This window comes from Littorina saxatilis, linkage group LG17, assembly GCF_037325665.1.
Source record: "Littorina saxatilis isolate snail1 linkage group LG17, US_GU_Lsax_2.0, whole genome shotgun sequence".
Lineage (NCBI taxonomy): Eukaryota > Metazoa > Mollusca > Gastropoda > Littorinimorpha > Littorinidae > Littorina > Littorina saxatilis.
The window spans coordinates 100,165-124,700 of record NC_090261.1 but is presented as its reverse complement, the minus strand read 5'-3'; the positions used below and the strand labels follow the sequence as shown (position 1 = coordinate 124,700).

Genomic DNA, 24,536 nt, shown 5'->3' with positions numbered 1-24,536 from the left:
ATACAATAGTAGAAACCCATTATACTGCACTTGCAGACAAGCAAACAGACAACAAACAAACAAACAACAAACAAACGGCCGGTCGACTCGGACTCGACTCGGACGTATGCATATATTATGTATATCAAAGTAACAAACTACATGTCCCTAAAATTATTTCCTATAACTCCGATGCATATATTACAAATAAAGACTCACCGCATCTCGGCCGCATGTACAAGACAAATCATTATGCCCTTCCCCAGTCCGGTCTCTGAAACCGAACCTACAGCTGCTGTAGCTGGATTCGCTGCTTGGAACGCAAGCCTTCTCCGAATGAAGTATTATTCCCCAGTTTCTAAATTCATACATCAAATAAACACAGTTCACAAACATCATAACGTAAATTACGAAAAGCACGAGAAAAACCATATAGCGCACCACCAGGCAGTAACGCCCAAACCCAAACACAGGCGCTTTCAGTCGGTCTTTTCTACATACAACAGGCGCTTGTGACACACCCCCCTACTCAGACTGAACTAAGTATTAGTTTCATGTCCATCATCTTGAACAATGCGACTGTAGTAGTCGGCACCCACATTGTCTCGTCCTCGGATCACTGTGACCCGGAAAGAAAAGGACTGCAGCAGAAGAGCCCATCTCATCAACCGACCATTGGAGGTCTTTGATCTCTGCAAGTGCTGCAGAGATTGATGATCTGTTTGGAGTTCAAATTCCCGACCGTAGAGGTAGACTTCGAACTTTCGAATGGCCCACACGATAGCCAGGCATTCCTTTTCTACAGTTGCGTAGTTCTTCTCAGCATTGTTGAGCTTACGACTGGCAAAGGAAACTGGCTTGAGTTCTCCCCCGTGATCCTGGAGTAGAACTGCTCCGAGTCCGATGTCAGATGCGTCTGTCTGGAGTACAAACGGCAGAGATAGATCCGGAACACAGATGACAGGACGTTGACTTAACATCTGCCGAAGTGTCTGGTATGCTTCCTCACAGCGGTCTGTCCACTCTACTCTGTTGGACAAATTCTTCCGAGTCAAATCTGTCAGAGGTAATGCAATGGCGGCAAAGTTGGGTACATATCGGCGATAAAACCCAACCAACCCCAGAAAAGCGCGAACATCCTTCTTTGTTTCTGGTCGCCGTGCAGCTTGGATCTTTTCGACTTTTGCTGCCTCTGGCCACATCAATCCATGTCCAACATGATGTCCCAGATAGTCCAACTCACTGAAACCAATGACACATTTTGTTGGTCTAGCCGTCAGCCCTGCTTCTTCAAGTCTGTGAAACACTGCACATAGAGCCTGCAGATGAGTCTTCCAGTCCTGGGTTGCAACCAGGATATCGTCCATGAAGTTGTAGACATCGTTGCGGTTCAGTGGTTTCAGCAACTTACGCATCATCCGACTGAACACCGCCACTGCGTTTTGGAGTCCGAAAGGCATCTTGGTCCAGGTGAACTGTCCTTGTGGGACGATGAAAGCCAGTTTCTCTTTATCAGGTGGATAAACAGGAATCTGCCAATATCCCTTCGACAGATCAATCTTTGAAAAGAACTTTGCTCGACCTAGCCGGCTAAATAGCTCATCGACATTGGGAAGAGGTTCTCCATCAAAAACAGTCACTCTGTTTAACTGCCGATAATCTATGCAAAACCTGACCTTTCCGTCCTTTTTCTTGACAAAAACGATTGGAGCGTTGTAAGGTGAAGAAACTGGTTCGATCACTCCCATCTTTAGCATGGCTTCAACTTCCCTTTTCACTGCTTCTGTCTGAGAATATGGTATAGGCCTGGGACGGACAAAGACAGGTTTGGAGACAAGTAGATTGGCGGAAAATTCCTCCAACTGTGTGTTTCCAGGCAAATCGGTAAGAGTTTTTCCAAACTTCCCTCCTAAAAGCTTCACGTCGTTGCGCTGACTGTCAGTCAACTCTGGGTTGCATTGGATGTCATCTGGACCTTCCTCAGGCTGAAGTGACGGCAACGGGATGTCCTGAGGGTACCTCATATCTTCCTCAGAGGTTGCTCCAGTTTCCTCCACCACAACCGTGCAGGATAGGACATCTGCCTCTGTTCTTTTCCAAGTGTCTCTGGATTGAGATTCTCTTTCCACGTATTGCTTGAGAAGGTTGGCATGATGGAGTTTCTCCTTTGAACCAATTCGCAATCGGTAGTCCTGCTCACCAACTTTCCCAACAACCTCATAAGGCCCTTGCCAAGCCATTTCCAACTTGTTTCTCTTCAGTGGAATGAGTAGAAGAACCCTACTCCCAATCTTGAATTTCCGCTTCACTGCTCGTCGATCAAAGGCCTTGGCGTAGCGACGAGATGAGCTGTCCAAGTTCTGTTGAGCCAGCTTCAGGGTGTCTTCTAGTCTTTGCCGCAAATCGACTACATATTCCGCCGTGGTCCTCACCTCTGCTGGAGGGTCTTTGGTCCACAACTCCTTCAGGAGAACATTAGGGGACCCCTCACGGTTCGACCATAGAGGAGTTCGAATGGTGAAAATCCAAGGCTCTCTTGCGGTACCTCCCTGTACGCAAAAAGTAGAGCAGGTACATATCGATCCCAATCTCTTGGCTTTTCACTGCAGAGTTTCTTGAGCATCGACTTCAATGTTCCGTTGAAACGTTCCACTAGTCCATTACATTGCGCATGGTAAGGAGTGGTGGTGAGTCCTTTGATGGCGAGTAATTGGTTTACTTGGTTCATGAGGTCGCTGACAAACTGTGATCCTCGATCAGTGAGTACTTCTGAAGGAACTCCAACTCGGGTGTACATTTCCCACAAAGCTTCGGCAACACGTTCGGCTTCTATGCTGGGCAAAGGAGTAGCCTCTGGGTAACGTGTAGCATAGTCCACAGTGACTAAGATGTAGCGGTTCTTCCTCTCGGAGATGGTCAATGGGCCAACAATGTCAACAGCGAGTCTCTTGAATGGTTCATCGATGAGTGGCATCTTCCCAAGGGGAACTTTGTGTATTCTTCCTTTTGGCAAAGCTCTTTGACATGCATCACATGATTGTACGTAACGACGGATGTCCCCGCCCATTCCAGGCCAGTAAAAAGACTGCCAAAGTCGATCATGAGTTTTCTTGGTCCCTAAATGGCCAGCCATCGGAACATCGTGCGAGAGACTGAGAACTCCGGCTCTCAGAGATTCGGGAATCACCACCTGGCTATATGTTCCGTCAGTCGTGATGAAACGTCTCTGCAGAATTCCTCTCTTCCAAATAAACTGAACTTGTCCACGTTTTCCGCAGGGAGCAGGATCACTACCTCGTGCTAGTTCTCTCATCCGTGACAAAGTTGGGTCCTGGTTCTGAAGTTTGATCAAATCTTCCCGCGTCACATTTCCAAGACCAGAATCTGTCATTTTCAAACTTTTGGGTGCTTCTTTGTCTCTCGAGTGTTGGGACCTGGTAACGACTGCTGTCTTCAGTGGCTGTGCTTCCGCCTTGTACACAGGTACTTCGAGAGTTTCTCCACCTGGCCGGATGATCCTGTTTCCAATCAATACGGGGTAAGTCAGTTGATCGGCAACAATGGCAACAGCTTCTCCTGAGAAAAAAGGTGACTCGAGATGAATGACAGTGGTGAAACACTTTTGTTCAACATTCCCCGCCGCAAGTCGGATAGTTTGTCCTTCCCGCATAAGATCGCAGTCCTTGACCAAGGTCGAGTCGATCACTAGCCCATCTGCTCCTGTGTCACGCAAAGCTGAGACTTGGACTCCGTTTACCATCACAGTACACAGAGGAGTGTAAGACAGTTTCCCACAAGGACCGCAAAGGGCAGGCAACTCCTTCATGGTTGAATTCGATTCTGGAGTCGTCACAGATCTCACATTCGTAGAACGTGCAGGACGCGGACAATTCCTTCGCTTATGTCCTTCCTGGCCGCAGTTGAAACATTTGCCCCTTTGACCTTCAGGGTTAGAGTAGATCGGTGGTGCGTTCTTCTTCGGGCTGTCTGAGTTCTTGTTTCCCCCAGCTCGACCAGTCACAGTGACTGGGTTTTTCCTTGCTCTCTTCGACGCGGCATAACATTCTGCCAACTCTGCGGTGGCTTGCAAATTAGCCGGGTTATTCTGACGAATAAATTCTCCCAAATCACCTGAGATTCTATCCATGAGATGTTCTGTAAGTATGAGATCCCTCAAGTCTTCATATGTTTCAGCTTTCTTGGCGCTCTTCCGCCAGCGTTCAAACCATATGCGTAGTCTGGTCGCATATTGGTTAAAGGTTTCTGCTTCGTTCTTAGTAGCTTGACGAAACTTCGATCGGTATGCATCCGCCGTCCATCTAAACGATGACCTAAGGGATTCCACGACTGCATCGTAGTTTGAAGCGTTTTCAAGGGGTAGCTCTAAGTAGACGTCAGCTGCAAATCCAGTTAGTAGAGTACCTAAGCGCGCTCCCCATGTTTCTCCATTCCACCCGCTAAGTGTGGCAGCACGTTCAAAGCGTCCCAAAAAAGTGTCAAGTTCCTCTTTGGTTTCATCGAATTGGTCTATTTTTAGCCTAACCGGTTGGATGGCGGGATCGTGGGCAATAGGAGCAGGGGCAGCAGCAGCAGTCCGCGCTCTTTCTAGTTCAGCTACAAGTTTAGCTTCTTCGAGTTCATAGAGTCGCTGGCGTCGTCTTTGTTCCTCCCCCTCTCGTTCCTGTTTTCTCCTGGCTTCTTCCTCTTCTCGTTCCTGTTTTCTCCTAGCTTCTTCTTGTCTCATCCTGGCTTCTTCCTCTTCTCGTTTCTGTTTCCTCCTGGCTTCTTCCTCTTCTCGTTTCTGTTTCCTCCTGGCTTCTTCTTGTCTCATCCTGGCTTCTTCTTCTGTCAGCTTCTGTTCAGCTAACTGCTTCCGAATCTGAACTTGACTCAGCTGTTCTTCCTGCACATAACGAGCCAACGAACTGCCTGAACGAATCCCAAGAGCGCGTCCCTTGGCGGCAAGAAGTTCATGTTCAGAGTCCAGATTAGTGACATCGATACCAACTTCAGCAGAATGTACTTGATCGCCGCGACCAGGAGTAGTAAGACTAGCCAAAGCAGCATTTCTAGGAGTACCAATTGTTCTGGCTGGAGTAGACATGATGAAGTCAGACCAACAAGCCTTGCTTAAAGAACCTCTTAACTTTGAAAACACCAGTAGCAATCATGAAATATCAACACCAATCCAAATTTCCTAAATCGCCAAACTGCTAGTGCAGCTTTACAAAGAAACTTTGAAAAAGAGATACTTCAAATTGTAAACATTTTATCAGAATTACAACGTAACTCACATACACATATCAATACACATTTATGTAAGTACAACACAACACATTACAACACAGAACTTATTTAGCAAAATTCTAAGGTGACCTTGAACTTATAACTATCCCGGACGAGCCCCCATTTGTCACACACACACATGCATCACACACGTGCGCAGCCAGTCAACCACCGACTCAATAAGAATCTTGCATACTAAAGTTCCACAAACACAAATTGTAGTATAAGAGGAAATATTATTGTTCACTTATAAACATATTTATAACACATACACACACGCACACTTTAAAGTTAATGACCTGCTGGAGTAAATGGCTTATTTATCGAGCTAGGTAATAAGGGTAATACTCAAGTAACCAACTGAGTCCAGCAGTAGATAGAAATCCCGACGATGTAGACGTAGACGATAGAATGACGGTAGTAGGACGACACTGAGTTAAAGGTGAAGCAGAAGACTGCGCAGACGTAGATGTAGATGTAGATGTGAGTGAAATGTCATCTTCCGGTTAAAGTTGACACCAGAACTTGATTGTTTCAGCCTTCAGGTTAACAACAGGGCGACCTGAAATATGCGTAGAGTTAGTTTCATAGTCAATATCACGCTACCCTTTACCCGGCCCGTCTTATGCCAATAACTCCAAAGCAGGATTATATGGACAATGGCAATACTGATTCACACACTCATATACCCAAATCACTCATGCTGGCAACCATTTAAACATATTCAAATTAGTGTTCAAACTAGCTCCTAGCATCAATATATTAACAACACGATTTAACAATATTTCTTAAATATAATCATAACTATCATAGGCAAAGTACAACAAGTATACAATAGTAGAAACCCATTATACTGCACTTGCAGACAAGCAAACAGACAACAAACAAACAAACAACAAACAAACGGCCGGTCGACTCGGACTCGACTCGGACGTATGCATATATTATGTATATCAAAGTAACAAACTACATGTCCCTAAAATTATTTCCTATAACTCCGATGCATATATTACAAATAAAGACTCACCGCATCTCGGCCGCATGTACAAGACAAATCATTATGCCCTTCCCCAGTCCGGTCTCTGAAACCGAACCTACAGCTGCTGTAGCTGGATTCGCTGCTTGGAACGCAAGCCTTCTCCGAATGAAGTATTATTCCCCAGTTTCTAAATTCATACATCAAATAAACACAGTTCACAAACATCATAACGTAAATTACGAAAAGCACGAGAAAAACCATATAGCGCACCACCAGGCAGTAACGCCCAAACACCAAACACAGGCGCTTTCAGTCGGTCTTTTCTACATACGACAGGCGCTTGTGACAGTGACCTTTGACCTTTTTCAAGGTCACAGGTATGTCTTGAAGGAAAAATTGCCTCATATAATATTCAGAACTGCGAAAGTGACTCGATCGAGCGTTTGCTCTTCTTGTTTTGATAAATGTCTTTGATGACGTCATATCCGGCTTTTCGTGAAAGTTGAGGCGGCATTGTCACGCCCTCATTTTCCAACCAAATTGGTTGAAATTTTGGTCAAGTAATCTTCGACGAAGCCCGGACTTCGGTATTGCATTTCAGCTTGGTGGCTTAAAAATTAATTAATGACTTTGGTCATTAAAAATCTGAAAATTGTAAAAAAAATAATTTTTTTATAAAACGATCTAAATTTACGTTCATCTTATTCTCCATCATTTGCTGATTCCAAAAACATATAAATATGTTGTATTTGGATTAACAACAAGCTCTGAAAATTAAATATATAAAAATTATTATCAAAATTTATTTTACGAAATCAATTTAAAAACACTTTCATCTTATTCCTTGTCGGTTCCTGATTCCAAAAACATGATATGATATGTTTGGATTAAAAACACGCTCAGAAAGTTAAAACGAAGAGAGGTACAGAAAAGCGTGCTATCCTTCTCAGCGCAACGAATACCCCGCTCTTCTTGTCAATTTCACTGGCACTGCCTTTGCCACGGGCGGTGGAGTGACGATGCTACGAGTATACGGTCTTGCTGCGTTGCGTTGCGTTCAGTTTCATTCTGTGAGTTCGACAGCTACTTGACTAAATGTTGTATTTTCGCGACTTGTTACTTAATTGTCGAGCCTGCAAAGCTTTGTCACAAACTTACACACTGCGGATGGCGACAATGTAGTGTCGGAAGGATATCGAGTGCAAACAGTCTCTCAAAGCGCGAAGTTTAGCGGAACAAAGCAGCCAAGAAGTTTTCGTACCCTCTGATTGTCGATGTTCGACATTCATCAAGTACTTAAAATGGGTAATCTGAACGCAACAGGAACTTTCAACAAATACAGCAAACTGACGAATTGTGTTTTGTGTAGTTATTTTGGGTCAGACGGGTTTAGCCGGCAGGAAAGGCCAAACGGTGCAGATTCATGTCTGTCGCACAGGAACCGAAAGTGGTTCAAGCATTTCGTTTCTGTGTTGCGACATTCACCTTAGTCAGTTCCAAATGTCATTTTTTGAGTCACTTGAGAAAAAGTGACTCTATGTAATCGGTCAGTGTTAGTCTGTCCGGCCGGCCGTCCAGCTGGCCAGCCGGCCGGCCGTAGACACCACCTTAACGTTGGACTTTTCTCGGAAACTATCAAAGCGATCGGGCTCATATTTTGTTTAGTCGTGACCTCCAATGACCTCTACACTTTAACGATGGTTTCGTTGACCTTTGACCTTTTTCAAGGTCACAGGTCAGCGTCAAAGGAAAAATTAGACATTTTATATCTTTTCTCGGAAACTATCAAAGCGATCGGGCTCATATTTTGTTTAGTCGTGACCTCCAATGACCTCTACACTTTAACGATGGTTTCGTTGACCTTTGACCTTTTTCAAGGTCACAGGTCAGCGTCAAAGGAAAAATTAGACATTTTATATCTTTGACAAAGTTCATCGGATGTGATTGAAACTTTGTAGGATTATTCTTTACATCAAAGTATTTACATCTGTAGCCTTTTACGAACGTTATCAGAAAAACAAGGGAGATAACTAGCCTTTTCTGTTCGGCAACACACAACTTAACGTTGGGCTTTTCTCGGAAACTATAAAAGTGACCGGGCTCAAATTTTATGTGAACGTGACTCATTGTGTTGTGAATAGCAATTTCTTCCTGTCCATCTGATGCCTCATATAATATTCAGAACTGCGAAAGTGACTCGATCGAGCGTTTGCTCTTCTTGTTTACCAATATTAGTTGAAATCCTTACCTTTCATAACTATAATGTGTTGGGTAGAACACAAAAATACTGCAGAACTGATAAAAAATGCACAAAGGATTGAAGGCTTAGGTGGTTTAAAGTTGGAATTTGCTTTCCATGTTACAACATTCATCACGTAAATACAACACTTTAAAACGTCTCTTATTCAGCAACCCATTACTCTTTTTGTCTAATTTTTGCATTATTATGTATAGCAAACAATAGACTTCATAGTAAAAACAATTATTTTGTATTTCTTGACACTTTATTTTTTACTTTGTATGTAACACTTTGGACCACCATTTTTGAGAATGACCCATATAGGTTCACAGGGATCGCGCTAGGATTTTTCAAATTGCGTACGGCTTACGCAATGTCGGCCAAAATACGCGTAAAGCAGAACCGATTTTGCGTCACACTATAACACAGTTAAATCATGTCAAAAGCACGCATTTCTCTCACCTATTTCCGGCGCTCACATCGGCTCTGGAATTCGCAGCAAGCCCTGTCTACAACGTCCGCACTTTGGCTCACGGCCGGCCCCTCCATGGCGATACGCATCAGAGTGTCAACTCGCGCATCGCCGAGAGAGCATGTCACCTCATTTTGTTTGATCCAAAACAGACTTTAGATTTGAACTCGCGCGCTTGTGCTATGTTTTATCCAGAACAGACTAGAGATTCTAAACTGGCGCGCGTGTGCTATAGTCTGATTCAGTATTGGGATGTGCTGCTGAGCATGCCGTTTTGAATAGAAGTTGTTTTGCGTACGCGTTACGCATAAGGCCAAAAAAAAAAAATTGTCTGTTTAGGGTAACATGACCAAAAAAAGTAGGGTCGGTAGGTAGGTAAATTTTTTTGTTTTTTGTTTTTTTTTGTTTGTAAATGCTATGTTGGCTGAACATTCACTTCTTATATTTGATGAATACATGTTTCAAAACTAACGTATAAATAAAACAGAGAGAAAGGGAGAGAAAGAAACGCCAAATGTCTCTTTTTAGCATTTTTACCTCTTTTATTTTTCTTTTTTTTTTGAAATCAAAAAAAAGTTTTTGGGTCGGCGCCAAATCGATAGGGTCGGTCGGGTTACCCTAAACAGACAATTTTTTTTTTTTGGCCTAAGCGTCAGGGAAAATGCGTGGGAGGATTTTAAAACGCGTCAAATACGCAAAAAACATGCGTTAACGCGATCCCTGGGTTCATGACAGAAGCCACAGTTGTGACTGTGAGTGTGACCCAAGTATGATATACATTGATACACACTGTCACTTGTAGATAGGGAGTAAGAAGTTACTCACCGACAAAATCTGTTGTGACCTAGCTATTAAAAGTTAAAATACAAGTTGCGTCAAGCAATATCAATATGTGTTAAATCAATTAATCTGTTGGCCTGAAACTAAACTATCAACGTTCGAATTGATTGAAGGTAGATCAAAGTTAAACAAACATGTGTGCACAGTAATATAGTTGATACTGCTATACTATTACTAATCACCTGGCCCTGAAAAAGTGTGAAAACCCCCCCACACACACACACTATTATGAGCTGATTATTTGCGCCTCAATATTTTATTTATTTTCTTATGTTTTATGTTGTTTGTTGTGATTCACCACACCCGAGTTTCTCGAAATTGAGATAATAAAGTGTTCTATGTCTAAGGCCTAAAAAAAAAAATAGGTGTGGTTACGGTAACCCGACCTACCCTATTTTTAGGGGCCGATCCTATAACTTTTTATTACATTTGTCAAAAAAACACAAAAAAACGAGTGCAAAATACGCAATGAAAGCGAAAGCGCCCGAGTCGCACACTTCTTTCCCTGTCAAGTAGGTTTAATTTGTACACATTAGAAAAAAAAGTTAAAAAAAAAAAGTGATTGCCTACCTACCTACCCTATTTTTTTTGGCTATGTTACCGTAACCACACCTTTTTATATTTAGTCAAGTTTTGTGTGTGTGCGTGTGTGTGTGTGTCTGTGTGTGTGTGTAGAGCGATTCAGACTAAACTACTGGACCGATCTTTATAAAATTTGACATGAGAGTTCCTGGGTATGAAATCCCCGAACGTTTTTTTCATTTTTTTGATAAATGTCTTTGATGACGTCATATCCGGCTTTTCGTGAAAGTTGAGGCGGCACTGTCACGCCCTCATTTTTCAACCAAATTGGTTGAAATTTTGGTCAAGTAATCTTCGACGAAGCCCGGACTTCGGTATTGCATTTCAGCTTGGTGGCTTAAAAATTAATTAATGACTTTGGTCATTAAAAATCTGAAAATTGTAAAAAAAAATAAAAATTTATAAAACGATCCAAATTTACGTTTATCTTATTCTCCATCATTTGCTGATTCCAAAAACATATAAATATGTTATATTCGGATTAAAAACAAGCTCTGAAAATTAAATATATACAAATTATTATCAAAATTAAATTGTCCAAATCAATTTAAAAACACTTTCATCTTATTCCTTGTCGGTTCCTGATTCCAAAAACATATAGATATGATATGTTTGGATTAAAAACACGCTCAGAAAGTTAAAACAAAGAGAGGTACAGAAAAGCGTGCTATCCTTCTTAGCGCAACTACTACCCCGCTCTTCTTGTCAATTTCACTGCCTTTGCCATGAGCGGTGGACTGACGATGCTACGAGTATACAGTCTTGCTGAAAAATGGCATTGCGTTCAGTTTCATTCTGTGAGTTCGACAGCTACTTGACTAAATATTGTATTTTCGCCTTACGCGACTTGTTTTTTTTTTGGCCTAACACACATGCACACACTTTATGTAGGATAAAAAAAATCCAATCTTGACTTTCAACTTTACATAAACATACATTCTGTTCACAATTAACAAGGACAAACATCATTTACTAACACCTAAGTACAACAATTTATCTTTTGTAAAAATTTGGACATGCATTTTCCCAATTGATATGAAAGTTACTGAACTTAATATCTTCTTTTCACTACACCTTATATCTTGATTCCCCAAAAAACTTGAGTTATGCCTTTTTGAATTGACCAGTAGCCCAAAACTTTCGCTCTAACCAAACAGTTTTACCGATACACAATCATTAAAAAAAAAAAAAGTTTTATTCTCCCCAACATTCTGGTCAACAAAATCATTATTACAGACAGTCATTCAATTTCAAGACAATCATCACAGCTTTGAACAGACCATTTCGTTCAACCAGACAAAAACAACTATAGTAAAAGCTACAGCGCGATCAACGTTCGCCCATTTACGAACTCGCGATGAGATTTGTTTCTTCTGGTTGCCAAGCCTACCGTTTACAAACGCATGCGCATTAATTGGGATTCCCCCAATTTCCCCGACCTTGACCTCAGGACTCTCGAAGCCACTACTTCGGCGTTCAAGTTAGCTCGTGCATACCGAGTAGCTGGCAACTTTGCTTCCGAAGTTCCCACTTTCAAAGTTAATTTCATCATTTATACGACGATATCGCATCTTAAAGGTCCTTACCCATCTAAAAGAAACCTCCAACGCATGCTACAATTGCATGACATTCTGGTTTTAAAGGCAGCTCATTGGGAAATGAGCTCAGACACAATATTGAAGACGTGAAATGCGTCAATCGAGCAACTGTCGTAACTTGGCTACAATGAGACGGTCGGCTACCTTGCACCATAGACATTCTTGTTTAATTTAGGTGAAAAGCTTGAAACAGAGGGGCTCAAAACCGACAGTACGATCATTTACTGACCGAAAAAAACGTGCTTGAGTCATTCGGCGAAGATGGTGAGCTTTCAAACTACCACGACTGAACAACTGATAACACATCTTTGCATAGTGCTTTTTCTAGACGAGTAGCATAGTGCAGTGGTTACGGATTCGGAATTTGAATCCGACGCTCTGGGTTCAAGTGCCGCTGGGAGCTACAAAATTATTATTAAATTACATATTACTTCCCCAAATCTCATATATAGCAATTTACTTCCGTTAAGTGCTTAAACGTTGAACACGCTTCCCTGGTTATACAAGGGAAGCCACTCCCCCAAAGAAAACATCACGTAACCATGGTTTAGTCAAAACTTGACTAAATGTAAAAAGATCAATGAAGAGGGATACTCCCCGCAAAAAAAATAAATAAATAAAAAAAAAAGTTCAACATAATCATTTACTCTTCTCCTAACTTTCAAGCCAACAAAGTCATTTGTCATAGGCAGTCATTCGATTCCAAGACAATCATCACAGGTTTGAACCGACCCTTTCGTTTAACCATTCAAAAAACAACAGCAATAACGCTGTTAGTACTACAACGTTCGCCTTTTTGAAGTCGCGATGAGATTTATTTCTTCTGGTGGCAAGCTTACTGTTCACAAACGCATGCGTACTACTACTAGTTAGGATTCCCCCAATTTTCGCGACCTTGACCGAATACTCTCGAAGTCACCACTCCGGCGTTCATCCCTAGTGAACAGTTGGAAAGTTAAACTTCGGGAGTTCCCACTTCCGAAAGAGGCCTCTACTTCCAGTGTTGCTGACTTCCTCCTCATGCATACGGGCCCTGGTGATGTGATTGTATTGTTCTTCTGGTGATGTGATTGTATTGTTCTTCTGGTGATGTGATTGTATTGTTCTTCTGGTCATGTGATTGTATTGTTCTTCTGGTCATGTGATTGTATTGTTCTTCTGGTGATGTGATTGTATTGTTCTTCTGGTGATGTGATTGTATTGTTCTTCTGGTCATGTGATTGTATTGTTCTTCTGGTCATGTGATTGTATTGTTCTTCTGGTCATGTGATTGTATTGTTCTTCTGGTCATGTGATTGTATTGTTCTTCTGGTGATGTGATTGTATTGTTCTTCTGGTGATGTGATTGTATTGTTCTTCTGGTCATGTGATTGTATTGTTCTTCTGGTCATGTGATTGTATTGTTCTTCTGGTCATGTGATTGTATTGTTCTTCTGGTCATGTGATTGTATTGTTCTTCTGGTCATGTGATTGTATTGTTCTTCTGGTCATGTGATTGTATTGTTCTTCTGGTCATGTGATTGTATTGTTCTTCTGGTCATGTGATTGTATTGTTCTTCTGGTGATGTGATTGTATTGTTCTTCTGGTCATGTGATTGTATTGTTTTTCTGGTCATGTGATTGTATTGTTCTTCTGGTCATGTGATTGTATTGTTCTTCTGGTCATGTGATTGTATTGTTCTTCTGGTCATGTGATTGTATTGTTCTTCTGGTCATGTGATTGTATTGTTCTTCTGGTCATGTGATTGTATTGTTCTTCTGGTCGTGTGATTGTATTGTTCTTCTGGTGATGTGATTGTATTGTTCTTCTGGTCATGTGATTGTATTGTTCTTCTGGTCATGTGATTGTATTGTTCTTCTGGTCATGTGATTGTATTGTTCTTCTGGTCATGTGATTGTATTGTTCTTCTGGTCATGTGATTGTATTGTTCTTCTGGTCATGTGATTGTATTGTTCCTCTTACTTTCAGCTCCCCTCAGACAAAGACCCACTGCTGCTGAAATTGAGAGAGGAATCGAGGTAAGTAAACATGGCACCAGACTTGGTATTTCACTTATTTTTGTTGTCGTTTAATGTGATCTGTTGATTCCCCCGAGTGATGAGTCAGTCATTTGTACGAACTGCATGCTGACCTTGAACACATAATTTAGTGTTGAGGTTTTCTCTCATGTCCTTGAATGTAAAGTGTAACAACTTTTATACGTAGGGGTTTGGTGACCTCCAAACAGGATGCAGTACATGTATCGTTGAGTGTTCTGAAATTTCAAGTGATCACGGCCACGTCATTTAGGAATATAACAAATTAAGTTTTCTTGAGATATTTTTGTTGCTGGAGCATTGAAACTTGTCTTTTCATTGCTGTTGAGAAAGGGAACTTGATTACAATCCTCCTTTTTGACTCCTGCACAGTCAGTGAGTGAGTCATAGTAGTCAGTGACTGAGTGAGTCATAGTAGTCAGTGACTGAGTGAGTCATAGTAGTCAGTGACTGAGCGAGTCATAGTAGTCAGTGACTGAGTGAGTCATAGTAGTCAGTGACTGAGTGAGTCATAGTAGTCAGTGACTGAGTGAGTCATAGCAGTCAGTGACTGAGTGAGTCATAGCAGTCAGTGACTGAGTGAGTCATAGCAGTCAGTGACTGAGTGAGTCATAGCAGTCAGTGACTGAGTGAGTCATAGCAGTCAGTGACTGAGTGAGTCATAGCAGTCAGTGACTGAGTGAGTCATAGCAGTCAGTGACTGAGTGAGTCATAGCAGTCAGTTCTTTCTTTCTTTATTTGGTGTTTAACGTCGTTTTCAACCACGAAGGTTATATCGCGACGAATAGCAGTCAGTGACTGAGTGAGTCATAGTAGTCAGTGACTGAGTGAGTCATAGCAGTCAATGACTGAGTGAGTCATAGCAGTCAGTGACTGAGAGAGTCATAGTAGTCAGTGACTGAGTGAGTCACAGTAGTCAGTGACTGAGTGAGTCATAGCGAGTCATAGTAGTCAGTGACTGAGTGAGTCATAGTAGTCAGTGACTGAGTGAGTCATAGCAGTCAGTGACTGAGTGAGTCATAGCAGTCAGTGACTGAGTCATAGCAGTCAGTGACTGAGTGAGTCATAGTAGTCAGTGACTGAGCGAGTCATAGTAGTCAGTGACTGAGTGAGTCATAGTAGTCAGTGACTGAGTGAGTCATAGTAGTCAGTGACTGAGTGAGTCATAGCAGTCAGTGACTGAGTGAGTCATAGCAGTCAGTGACTGAGTGAGTCATAGCAGTCAGTGACTGAGTGAGTCATAGTAGTCAGTGACTGAGCGAGTCATAGTAGTCAGTGACTGAGTGAGTCATAGTAGTCAGTGACTGAGTGAGTCATAGCAGTCAGTGACTGAGTGAGTCATAGCAGTCAGTGACTGAGTGAGTCATAGCAGTCAGTGACTGAGTGAGTCATAGCAGTCAGTGACTGAGTGAGTCATAGTAGTCAGTGACTGAGTGAGTCATAGCAGTCAGTGACTGAGTGAGTCATAGTAGTCAGTGACTGAGTGAGTCATAGCAGTCAGTGACTGAGTGAGTCATAGTAGTCAAACTTGTAGCAGACTGTGTGCATGGAGTTTGTTGTACAGTATTATGCTCCTTCTCTTTGACTTGTTGCTGCAAGTGTTTATTGCTCTTCATATTTGAGGATTGGATCTTTCTGCTTGTAGGGCGGTTTTCCTTCAGAGACGAAGCCGTGAACTGCTGGACAATGATGAGCTTCAGGTATGTTGTTGATCACTCTCTTTTTGCATGTAGTCAAGTTTTGATTACATGTTTTAACAGACACTGAGACAGGGAAGCTGGACCCGGGTGTAGTGTGTGTGTGCTAAGAGCAATTCCCAGAAACTACTGGACCGACCTTCATGAATTTTACATGAGAGTTCCTTCAAATGATATCCCCGGATGTTTTTTTTTTATTATTTTTTTTAATACATCACTAAATGTCTGGTTTTTTTTTAACGTTGAGGCGGCACTGTCACACCCTCATTTTTCGATTAAATTGATAGAAATTTTTATAAAGAAATTATTAAAGGCGTTGGCTTTGTCTTGGCTTAATTCGTAAACTTTGCCGTTGTCACAGATAGGTGGAATTTCATCTTCACATAAACCTTTCTTCTTCATGAATGACTTCACCAGTTTCCACCAGTCTTTGCTACCAAACTGCGTTGGATCAGAAACTTTAACATCTAATTCGAAATAGAATTCAATAATACGTTCTCTTTTCTTTGTTGTAATAAGGTTACGTGCCTGGCGATAGTTCAACCAGTCTTCCGGCTGTTTGCTTGTTTTGGCTTTCAAGTGAATCTTGTCACGTTGGTCAATTAACATTAGGATTCCAGGTGTTATCCAGGGTGCGTCTTTAGGGCGTATCGTAACTTCTTTTACTGGCATAAACTGTTTTGCTATATCCATAAACATTGCAGAAAAAATATTAACACTTTCATCAAACACCTCCTTCATCAAAATTTCTTGCCAGTTAACCTGAGAAAGTGCTGCACAGAAACCATCAACATTAAGTTTACTATAATTAAAAATTGTTCTTTTATAGGAAATATTTTTGTTCACACTTCTATCTAAACAGCTTGTGGTACAGCTGCTCTTCATAAAAGGTACCGCTCTGTCAGTAGGCATGGTGTCTATACTGACAGCTGTTCATCATAAAAGGTACCGCTTTGTCAGTAGGCATGGTGTCTATACTGACAGCTGTTCATCATAAAAGGTACCGCTTTGTCAGTAGGCATGGTGTCTATACTGACAGCTGTTCATCATCAAAGGTACCGCTCAGTCAGTAGGCATGGTGTCTATACTGACAGCTGTTCATCATCAAAGGTACCGCTCAGTCAGTAGGCATGGTGTCTATACTGACAGCTGTTCATCATAAAAGGTACCGCTTTGTCAGTAGGCATGGTGTCTATACTGACAGCTGTTCATCATCAAAGGTACCGCTCAGTCAGTAGGCATGGTGTCTATACTGACAGCTGTTCATCATAAAAGGTACCGCTCTGTCAGTAGGCATGGTGTCTATACTGACAGCTGTTCATCATAAAAGGTACCGCTTTGTCAGTAGGCATGGTGTCTATACTGACAGCTGTTCATCATAAAAGGTACTGCTTTGTCAGTAGGCATGGTGTCTATACTGACAGCTGTTCATCATAAAAGGTACTGCTCAGTCAGTAGGCATGGTGTCTATACTGACAGCTGTTCATCATAAAAGGTACCTCTCAGTCAGTAGGCCTTGTGTCTATACAGACAGCTGTTTTTTTTATGAAAGGTACCGCTTTGTCAGTAGGCATGGTGTCTATACAGACAGCTGTTTTTTTTTATGAAAGGTACCGCTTTGTCAGTAGGCATGGTGTCTATACTGACAGCTGTTCATCATAAAAGGTACCGCTCTGTCAGTAGGCATGGTGTCTATACTGACAGCTGTTCATCATAAAAGGTACCGCTTTGTCAGTAGGCATGGTGTCTATACTGACAGCTGTTCATCATAAAAGGTACCGCTTTGTCAGTAGGCATGGTGTCTATACTGACAGCTGTTCATCATAAAAGGTACTGCTCAGTCAGTAGGCATGGTGTCTATACTGACAGCTGTTCATCATAAAAGGTACCGCTCAGTCAGTAGGCCTTGTGTCTATACAGACAGCTGTTTTTTTTATGAAAGGTACCGCTTTGTCAGTAGGCATGGTGTCTATACTGACAGCTGTTCATCATAAAAGGTACCGCTTTGTCAGTAGGCATGGTGTCTATACTGACAGCTGTTCATCATCAAAGGTACCGCTCAGTCAGTAGGCATGGTGTCTATACTGACAGCTGTTCATCATCAAAGGTACCGCTCAGTCAGTAGGCATGGTGTCTATACTGACAGCTGTTCATCATAAAAGGTACCGCTCAGTCAGTAGGCATTGTGTCTATATTGACAGCTGCCCTTTTGTGAAATGAACTGCTCAGTCAGGAAACAGGAATGACTGTGCAAAACATAAGAAAGAGAATGTGCTTTTAGTTGAACACCCCTTGCTAGAGTGAACCATTTATTCTATTTTGTGTCAGAAACTGTGGTTTCTGTTGGACAAGAACCACACGCCGCCGCTGCACGGAGAGGAGCAGATGATCAGCTACCAAGACTTCCTGCTGGTCGCCGCTGAGGCCGGTTCCAAGTGCCAGTCAGTATTGTGTTGTGTGTTTTGTATTGTCTTGTGTGTTGTGTGCCAGTCAGTATTGTCTTGTGTGTTGTGTGCCAATCAGTATTGCCTTGTGTGTTGTGTGCCAGTCAGTATTGCCTTGTGTGTTGTGTGCCAGTCAGTATTGCCTTGTGTGTTGTGTGCCAGTCAGTATTGCCTTATGTGTTGTGTGCCAGTGTGTATTGCCTTGTGTGTTGTATGTCAGTGTGTATTGCCTTGTGTGTTGTGTGCCAGTCAGTATTGTGTTGTGTGCCAGTCTGTATTGCCTTGTGTGTTGTGTGCCAGTCAGTATTGCCTTGTGTGTTGTGTGCCAGTCAGTATTGTCTTGTGTGTTGTGTGCCAGTCTGTATTGCCTTGTGTGTTGTGTGCCAGTCTGTATTGCCTTGTGTGTTGTGTGTCAGTCAGTATTGCCTTGTGTGTTGTGTGCCAGTCAGTATTGCCTTGTGTGTTGTGTGCCAGTCTGTATTGTGTTGTGTGCCAGTCAGTATTGCCTTGTGTGTTGTGTGCCAATCAGTATTGCCTTGTGTGTTGTGTGCCAATCAGTATTGCCTTGTGTGTTGTGTGCCAGTCAGTATTGTCTTGTGTGTTGTGTGTCAGTGTGTATTGCCTTGTGTGTTGTGTGTCAGTGTGTATTGCCTTGTGTGTTGTGTGCCAATCAGTATTGCCTTGTGTGTTGTGTGCCAATCAGTATTGCCTTGTGTGTTGTGTGCCAGTTAGTATTGCCTTGTGTGTTGTGTGCCAGTGTGTATTGCCTTGTGTGTTGTGTGCCAGTGTGTATTGCCTTGTGTGTTGTGTGCCAGTTAGTATTGCCTTGTGTGTTGTATGCCAGTCAGTATTGCCTTGTGTGTTGTGTGCCAGTCTGTATTGCCTTGTGTGTTGTGTGCCAGTCTGTATTGCCTTGTGTGTTGTGTGCCAGTGTGTATTGCCTTGTGTGTTGTGTGCCAGTCAGTATTGTCTTGTGTGATGTGTGACAGTCAGTATTGTCTTGTGTGTTGTGTGCCAGTCAGTATTGTCTTGTGTGTTGTGTGACAGTCAGTATTGTCTTGTGTGTTGTGTGCCAGTCAGTATTGCCTTGTGTGTTGTGTGCCAGTCTGTATTGCCTTGTGTGTTGTGTGTCAGTGTGTATTGCCTTGTGTGTTGTGTGTCAGTGTGTATTGCCTTGTGTGTTGTGTGTCAGTGTGTATTGCCTTGTGTGTTGTGTGCCAGTCAGTATTGCCTTGTGTGTTGTGTGCCAGTCAGTATTGCCTTGTGTGTTGTGTGCCAGTCTGTATTGCCTTGTGTGTTGTGTGTCAGTGTGTATTGCCTTGTGTGTTGTGTGTCAGTGTGTATTGCCTTGTGTGTTGTGTGCCAGTCAGTATTGTCTTGTGTGTTGTGTGCCAGTCTGTATTGCCTTGTGTGTTGTGTGTCAGTGTGTATTGCCTTGTGTGTTGTGTGCCAGTCAGTATTGCCTTGTGTGTTGTGTGTCAGTCTGTATTGCCTTGTGTGTTGTGTGCCAGTCTGTATTGCCTTGTGTGTTGTGTGTCAGTGTGTATTGCCTTGTGTGTTGTGTGCCAGTCTGTATTGCCTTGTGTGTTGTGTGTCAGTGTGTATTGTGTTGTGTGTTGTGTGCCAGTGTGTATTGTCTTGTGTGTTGTATGCCAGTCAGTATTGCCTTGTGTGTTGTGTGCCAGTCAGTATTGCCTTGTGTGTTGTGTGCCAGTCAGTATTGCCTTGTGTGTTGTGTGCCAGTCAGTATTGCCTTGTGTGTTGTGTGCCAGTCAGTATTGCCTTGTGTGTTGTGTGCCAGTCTGTATTGCCTTGTGTGTTGTGTGCCAGTCAGTATTGCCTTGTGTGTTGTGTGCCAGTCAGTATTGCCTTGTGTGTTGTGTGTCAGTGTGTATTGCCTTGTGTGTTGTGTGCCAGTCTGTATTGCCTTGTGTGTTGTGTGCCAGTCAGTATTGCCTTGTGTGTTGTGTGCCAGTCAGTATTGCCTTGTGTGTTGTGTGCCAGTCAGTATTGCCTTGTGTGTTGTGTGCCAGTCTGTATTGCCTTGTGTGTTGTGTGCCAGTCAGTATTGCCTTGTGTGTTGTGTGCCAGTCAGTATTGCCTTGTGTGTTGTGTGTCAGTGTGTATTGCCTTGTGTGTTGTGTGCCAGTCTGTATTGCCTTGTGTGTTGTGTGCCAGTCTGTATTGTCTTGTGTGTTGTGTGCCAGTCAGTATTGCCTTGTGTGTTGTGTGTCAGTGTGTATTGCCTTGTGTGTTGTGTGCCAGTCTGTATTGCCTTGTGTGTTGTGTGCCAGTCAGTATTGCCTTGTGTGTTGTGTGCCAGTCTGTATTGCCTTGTGTGTTGTGTGCCAGTCAGTATTGCCTTGTGTGTTGTGTGTCAGTGTGTATTGCCTTGTGTGTTGTGTGCCAGTGTGTATTGTCTTGTGTGTTGTATGCCAGTCAGTATTGCCTTGTGTGTTGTGTGCCAGTCAGTATTGCCTTGTGTGTTGTGTGCCAGTCAGTATTGCCTTGTGTGTTGTGTGCCAGTCTGTATTGCCTTGTGTGTTGTGTGCCAGTCAGTATTGCCTTGTGTGTTGTGTGCCAGTCTGTATTGCCTTGTGTGTTGTGTGTCAGTCAGTATTGCCTTGTGTGTTGTGTGTCAGTGTGTATTGCCTTGTGTGTTGTGTGCCAGTCAGTATTGCCTTGTGTGTTGTGTGTCAGTCTGTATTGCCTTGTGTGTTGTGTGCCAGTCTGTATTGCCTTGTGTGTTGTGTGCCAGTCTGTATTGCCTTGTGTGTTGTGTGCCAGTCTGTATTGCCTTGTGTGTTATGTGCCAGTCTGTATTGCCTTGTGTGTTGTATGCCAGTCAGTATTGCCTTGTGTGTTGTGTGCCAGTCAGTATTGCCTTGTGTGTTGTGTGCCAGTCTGTATTGCCTTGTGTGTTGTGTGCCAGTCAGTATTGTCTTGTGTGTTGTGTGCCAGTCAGTATTGTCTTGTGTGTTGTGTGTCAGTGTGTATTGCCTTGTGTGTTGTGTGCCAGTCAGTATTGTCTTGTGTGTTGTGTGCCAGTCAGTATTGCCTTGTGTGTTGTATGCCAGTCAGTATTGTCTTGTGTGTTGTGTGCCAATCAGTATTGCCTTGTGTGTTGTGTGCCAGTCAGTATTGCCTTGTGTGTTGTGTGCCAATCAGTATTGCCTTGTGTGTTGTGTGCCAGTCAGTATTGCCTTGTGTGTTGTGTGCCAGTCAGTATTGCCTTGTGTGTTGTGTGTCAGTGTGTATTGCCTTGTGTGTTGTGTGCCAGTCTGTATTGCCTTGTGTGTTGTGTGCCAGTCAGTATTGCCTTGTGTGTTGTGTGCCAGTCAGTATTGCCTTGTGTGTTGTGTGTCAGTGTGTATTGCCTTGTGTGTTGTGTGCCAGTGTGTATTGCCTTGTGTGTTGTGTGCCAGTCTGTATTGCCTTGTGTGTTGTGTGTCAGTGTGTATTGCCTTGTGTGTTGTGTGCCAGTCTGTATTGCCTTGTGTGTTGTGTGCCAGTCTGTATTGTCTTGTGTGTTGTGTGCCAGTCAGTATTGCCTTGTGTGTTGTGTGTCAGTGTGTATTGCCTTGTGTGTTGTGTGCCAGTCAGTATTGCCTTGTGTGTTGTGTGTCAGTCTGTATTGCCTTGTGTGTTGTGTGCCAGTCTGTATTGCCTTGTGTGTTGTGTGCCAGTCTGTATTGCCTTGTGTGTTGTGTGCCAGTCTGTATTGCCTTGTGTGTTGTGTGCCAGTCTGTATTGCCTTGTGTGTTGTGTGTCAGTGTGTATTGTCTTGTGTGTTGTGTGCCAGTCAGTATTGCCTTGTGTGTTGTGTGCCAGTCTGTATTGCCTTGTGTGTTGTGTGCCAGTCAGTATTGCCTTGTGTGTTGTGTGTCAGTCTGTATTGCCTTGTGTGTTGTGTGCCAGTCTGTATTGCCTTGTGTGTTGTGTGCCAGTCTGTATTGCCTTGTGTGTTGTGTGCCAGTGTGTATTGCCTTGTGTGTTGTGTGCCAGTCAGTATTGCCTTGTGTGTTGTGTGCCAGTCTGTATTGCCTTGTGTGTTGTGTGTCAGTCTGTATTGCCTTGTGTGTTGTGTGCCAGTCTGTATTGCCTTGTGTGTTGTGTGTCAGTGTGTATTGTCTTGTGTGTTGTGTGCCAGTCAGTATTGCCTTGTGTGTTGTGTGTCAGTGTGTATTGCCTTGTGTGTTGTGTGCCAGTCTGTATTGCCTTGTGTGTTGTGTGCCAGTCAGTACTGCCTTGTGTGTTGTGTGTCAGTGTGTATTGCCTTGTGTGTTGTATGCCAGTCAGTATTGCCTTGTGTGTTGTGTGCCAGTCAGTATTGCCTTGTGTGTTGTGTGTCAGTCTGTATTGCCTTGTGTGTTGTGTGCCAGTCAGTATTGCCTTGTGTGTTGTGTGCCAATCAGTATTGCCTTGTGTGTTGTGTGCCAGTCTGTATTGCCTTGTGTGTTGTGTGCCAGTCAGTACTGCCTTGTGTGTTGTGTGTCAGTGTGTATTGCCTTGTGTGTTGTATGCCAGTCAGTATTGCCTTGTGTGTTGTGTGCCAGTCAGTATTGCCTTGTGTGTTGTGTGCCAGTCTGTATTGTGTTGTGTGTTGTGTGTCAGTCTGTATTGCCTTGTGTGTTGTGTGCCAGTCAGTATTGCCTTGTGTGTTGTGTGCCAGTCTGTATTGCCTTGTGTGTTGTGTGCCAATCAGTATTGTCTTGTGTGTTGTGTGTCAGTGTGTATTGCCTTGTGTGTTGTGTGCCAGTCAGTATTGTCTTGTGTGTTGTGTGCCAGTGAGTATTGCCTTGTGTGTTGTGTGCCAGTCAGTATTGTGTTGTGTGTTGTGTGCCAGTCTGTATTGCCTTGTGTGTTGTGTGCCAGTCAGTATTGCCTTGTGTGTTGTGTGCCAGTCAGTATTGCCTTGTGTGTTGTATGCCAGTCAGTATTGTCTTGTGTGTTGTGTGCCAATCAGTATTGCCTTGTGTGTTGTGTGCCAGTCAGTATTGTCTTGTGTGTTGTGTGCCAGTCAGTATTGTCTTGTGTGTTGTGTGCCAATCAGTATTGCCTTGTGTGTTGTGTGCCAGTCAGTATTGCCTTGTGTGTTGTGTGCCAGTCAGTCTTGCCTTGTGTGTTGTGTGTCAGTGTGTATTGCCTTGTGTGTTGTGTGCCAGTCAGTATTGTCTTGTGTGTTGTGTGCCAGTCAGTATTGCCTTGTGTGTTGTGTGCCAGTCAGTATTGCCTTGTGTGTTGTGTGCCAGTCAGTCTTGTCTTGTGTGTTGTGTGCCAGTCTGTATTGCCTTGTGTGTTGTGTGCCAGTCAGTATTGCCTTGTGTTTTGTGTGCCAGTCAGTATTGCCTTGTGTGTTGTGTGCCAGTCAGTATTGCCTTGTGTGTTGTGTGCCAGTCAGTATTGTCTTGTGTGTTGTGTGCCAATCAGTATTGTGTTGTGTGTTGTGTGCCAGTCAGTATTGCCTTGTGTGTTGTGTGCCAGTCAGTATTGCCTTGTGTGTTGTGTGCCAGTCTGTATTGCCTTGTGTGTTGTGTGCCAATCAGTATTGCCTTGTGTGTTGTGTGTCAGTCTGTATTGCCTTGTGTGTTGTGTGCCAGTGTGTATTGCCTTGTGTGTTGTGTGCCAGTCAGTATTGCCTTGTGTGTTGTGTGCCAGTCAGTCTTGCCTTGTGTGTTGTGTGTCAGTGTGTATTGCCTTGTGTGTTGTGTGCCAGTCAGTATTGTCTTGTGTGTTGTGTGCCAGTCTGTATTGCCTTGTGTGTTGTGTGTCAGTGTGTATTGCCTTGTGTGTTGTGTGCCAGTCAGTATTGTGTTGTGTGTTGTGTGCCAGTCTGTATTGCCTTGTGTGTTGTGTGTCAGTGTGTATTGCCTTGTGTGTTGTGTGCCAGTCTGTATTGCCTTGTGTGTTGTATGCCAGTCAGTATTGCCTTGTGTGTTGTGTGCCAGTCTGTATTGCCTTGTGTGTTGTGTGCCAGTCTGTATTGCCTTGTGTGTTGTGTGCCAGTCAGTATTGCCTTGTGTGTTGTGTGCCAGTCAGTACTGCCTTGTGTGTTGTATGTCAGTGTGTATTGCCTTGTGTGTTGTGTGCCAGTCAGTATTGTCTTGTGTGTTGTGTGTCAGTGTGTATTGCCTTGTGTGTTGTGTGCCAGTCAGTATTGCCTTGTGTGTTGTGTGCCAGTCAGTATTGTCTTGTGTGTTGTGTGCCAGTCAGTATTGTCTTGTGTGTTGTGTGCCAGTCTGTATTGTCTTGTGTGTTGTGTGCCAGTCTGTATTGTCTTGTGTGCCAGTCTGTATTGTCTTGTGTGTTGTGTGCCAGTCAGTATTGCCTTGTGTGTTGTGTGCCAGTCAGTATTGCCTTGTGTGTTATGTGCCAGTCAGTCT

General features: G+C 43.2%; 2 protein-coding genes across 2 annotated transcripts in view; one reads left to right on the top strand and one right to left on the bottom strand.

Moving 5' to 3' along the window:
* LOC138953980 (serine/threonine-protein phosphatase 2A regulatory subunit B'' subunit gamma-like) overlaps positions 1–24,536 on the top strand; it is a 64,375-nt gene that overhangs the window by 4,094 nt on the left and 35,745 nt on the right. Inside the window, exons 2-4 of the mRNA XM_070326007.1 lie at positions 13,945–13,994; positions 15,658–15,712; positions 18,038–18,150. Coding sequence (XP_070182108.1) covers positions 13,945–13,994; positions 15,658–15,712; positions 18,038–18,150 — 218 coding nt within the window. The remainder of the gene's footprint in view (positions 1–13,944; positions 13,995–15,657; positions 15,713–18,037; positions 18,151–24,536) is intronic.
* LOC138952496 (uncharacterized) lies at positions 519–6,589 on the bottom strand. Its single transcript, XM_070324183.1, has 2 exons — positions 2,699–6,589; positions 519–2,528 (listed from the first exon to the last, which is right to left on the bottom strand). The coding sequence occupies exons 1-2, from the start codon at positions 5,081–5,083 to the stop codon at positions 519–521; spliced, it is 4,395 nt and encodes a 1,464-aa protein (XP_070180284.1). The 5' UTR covers positions 5,084–6,589.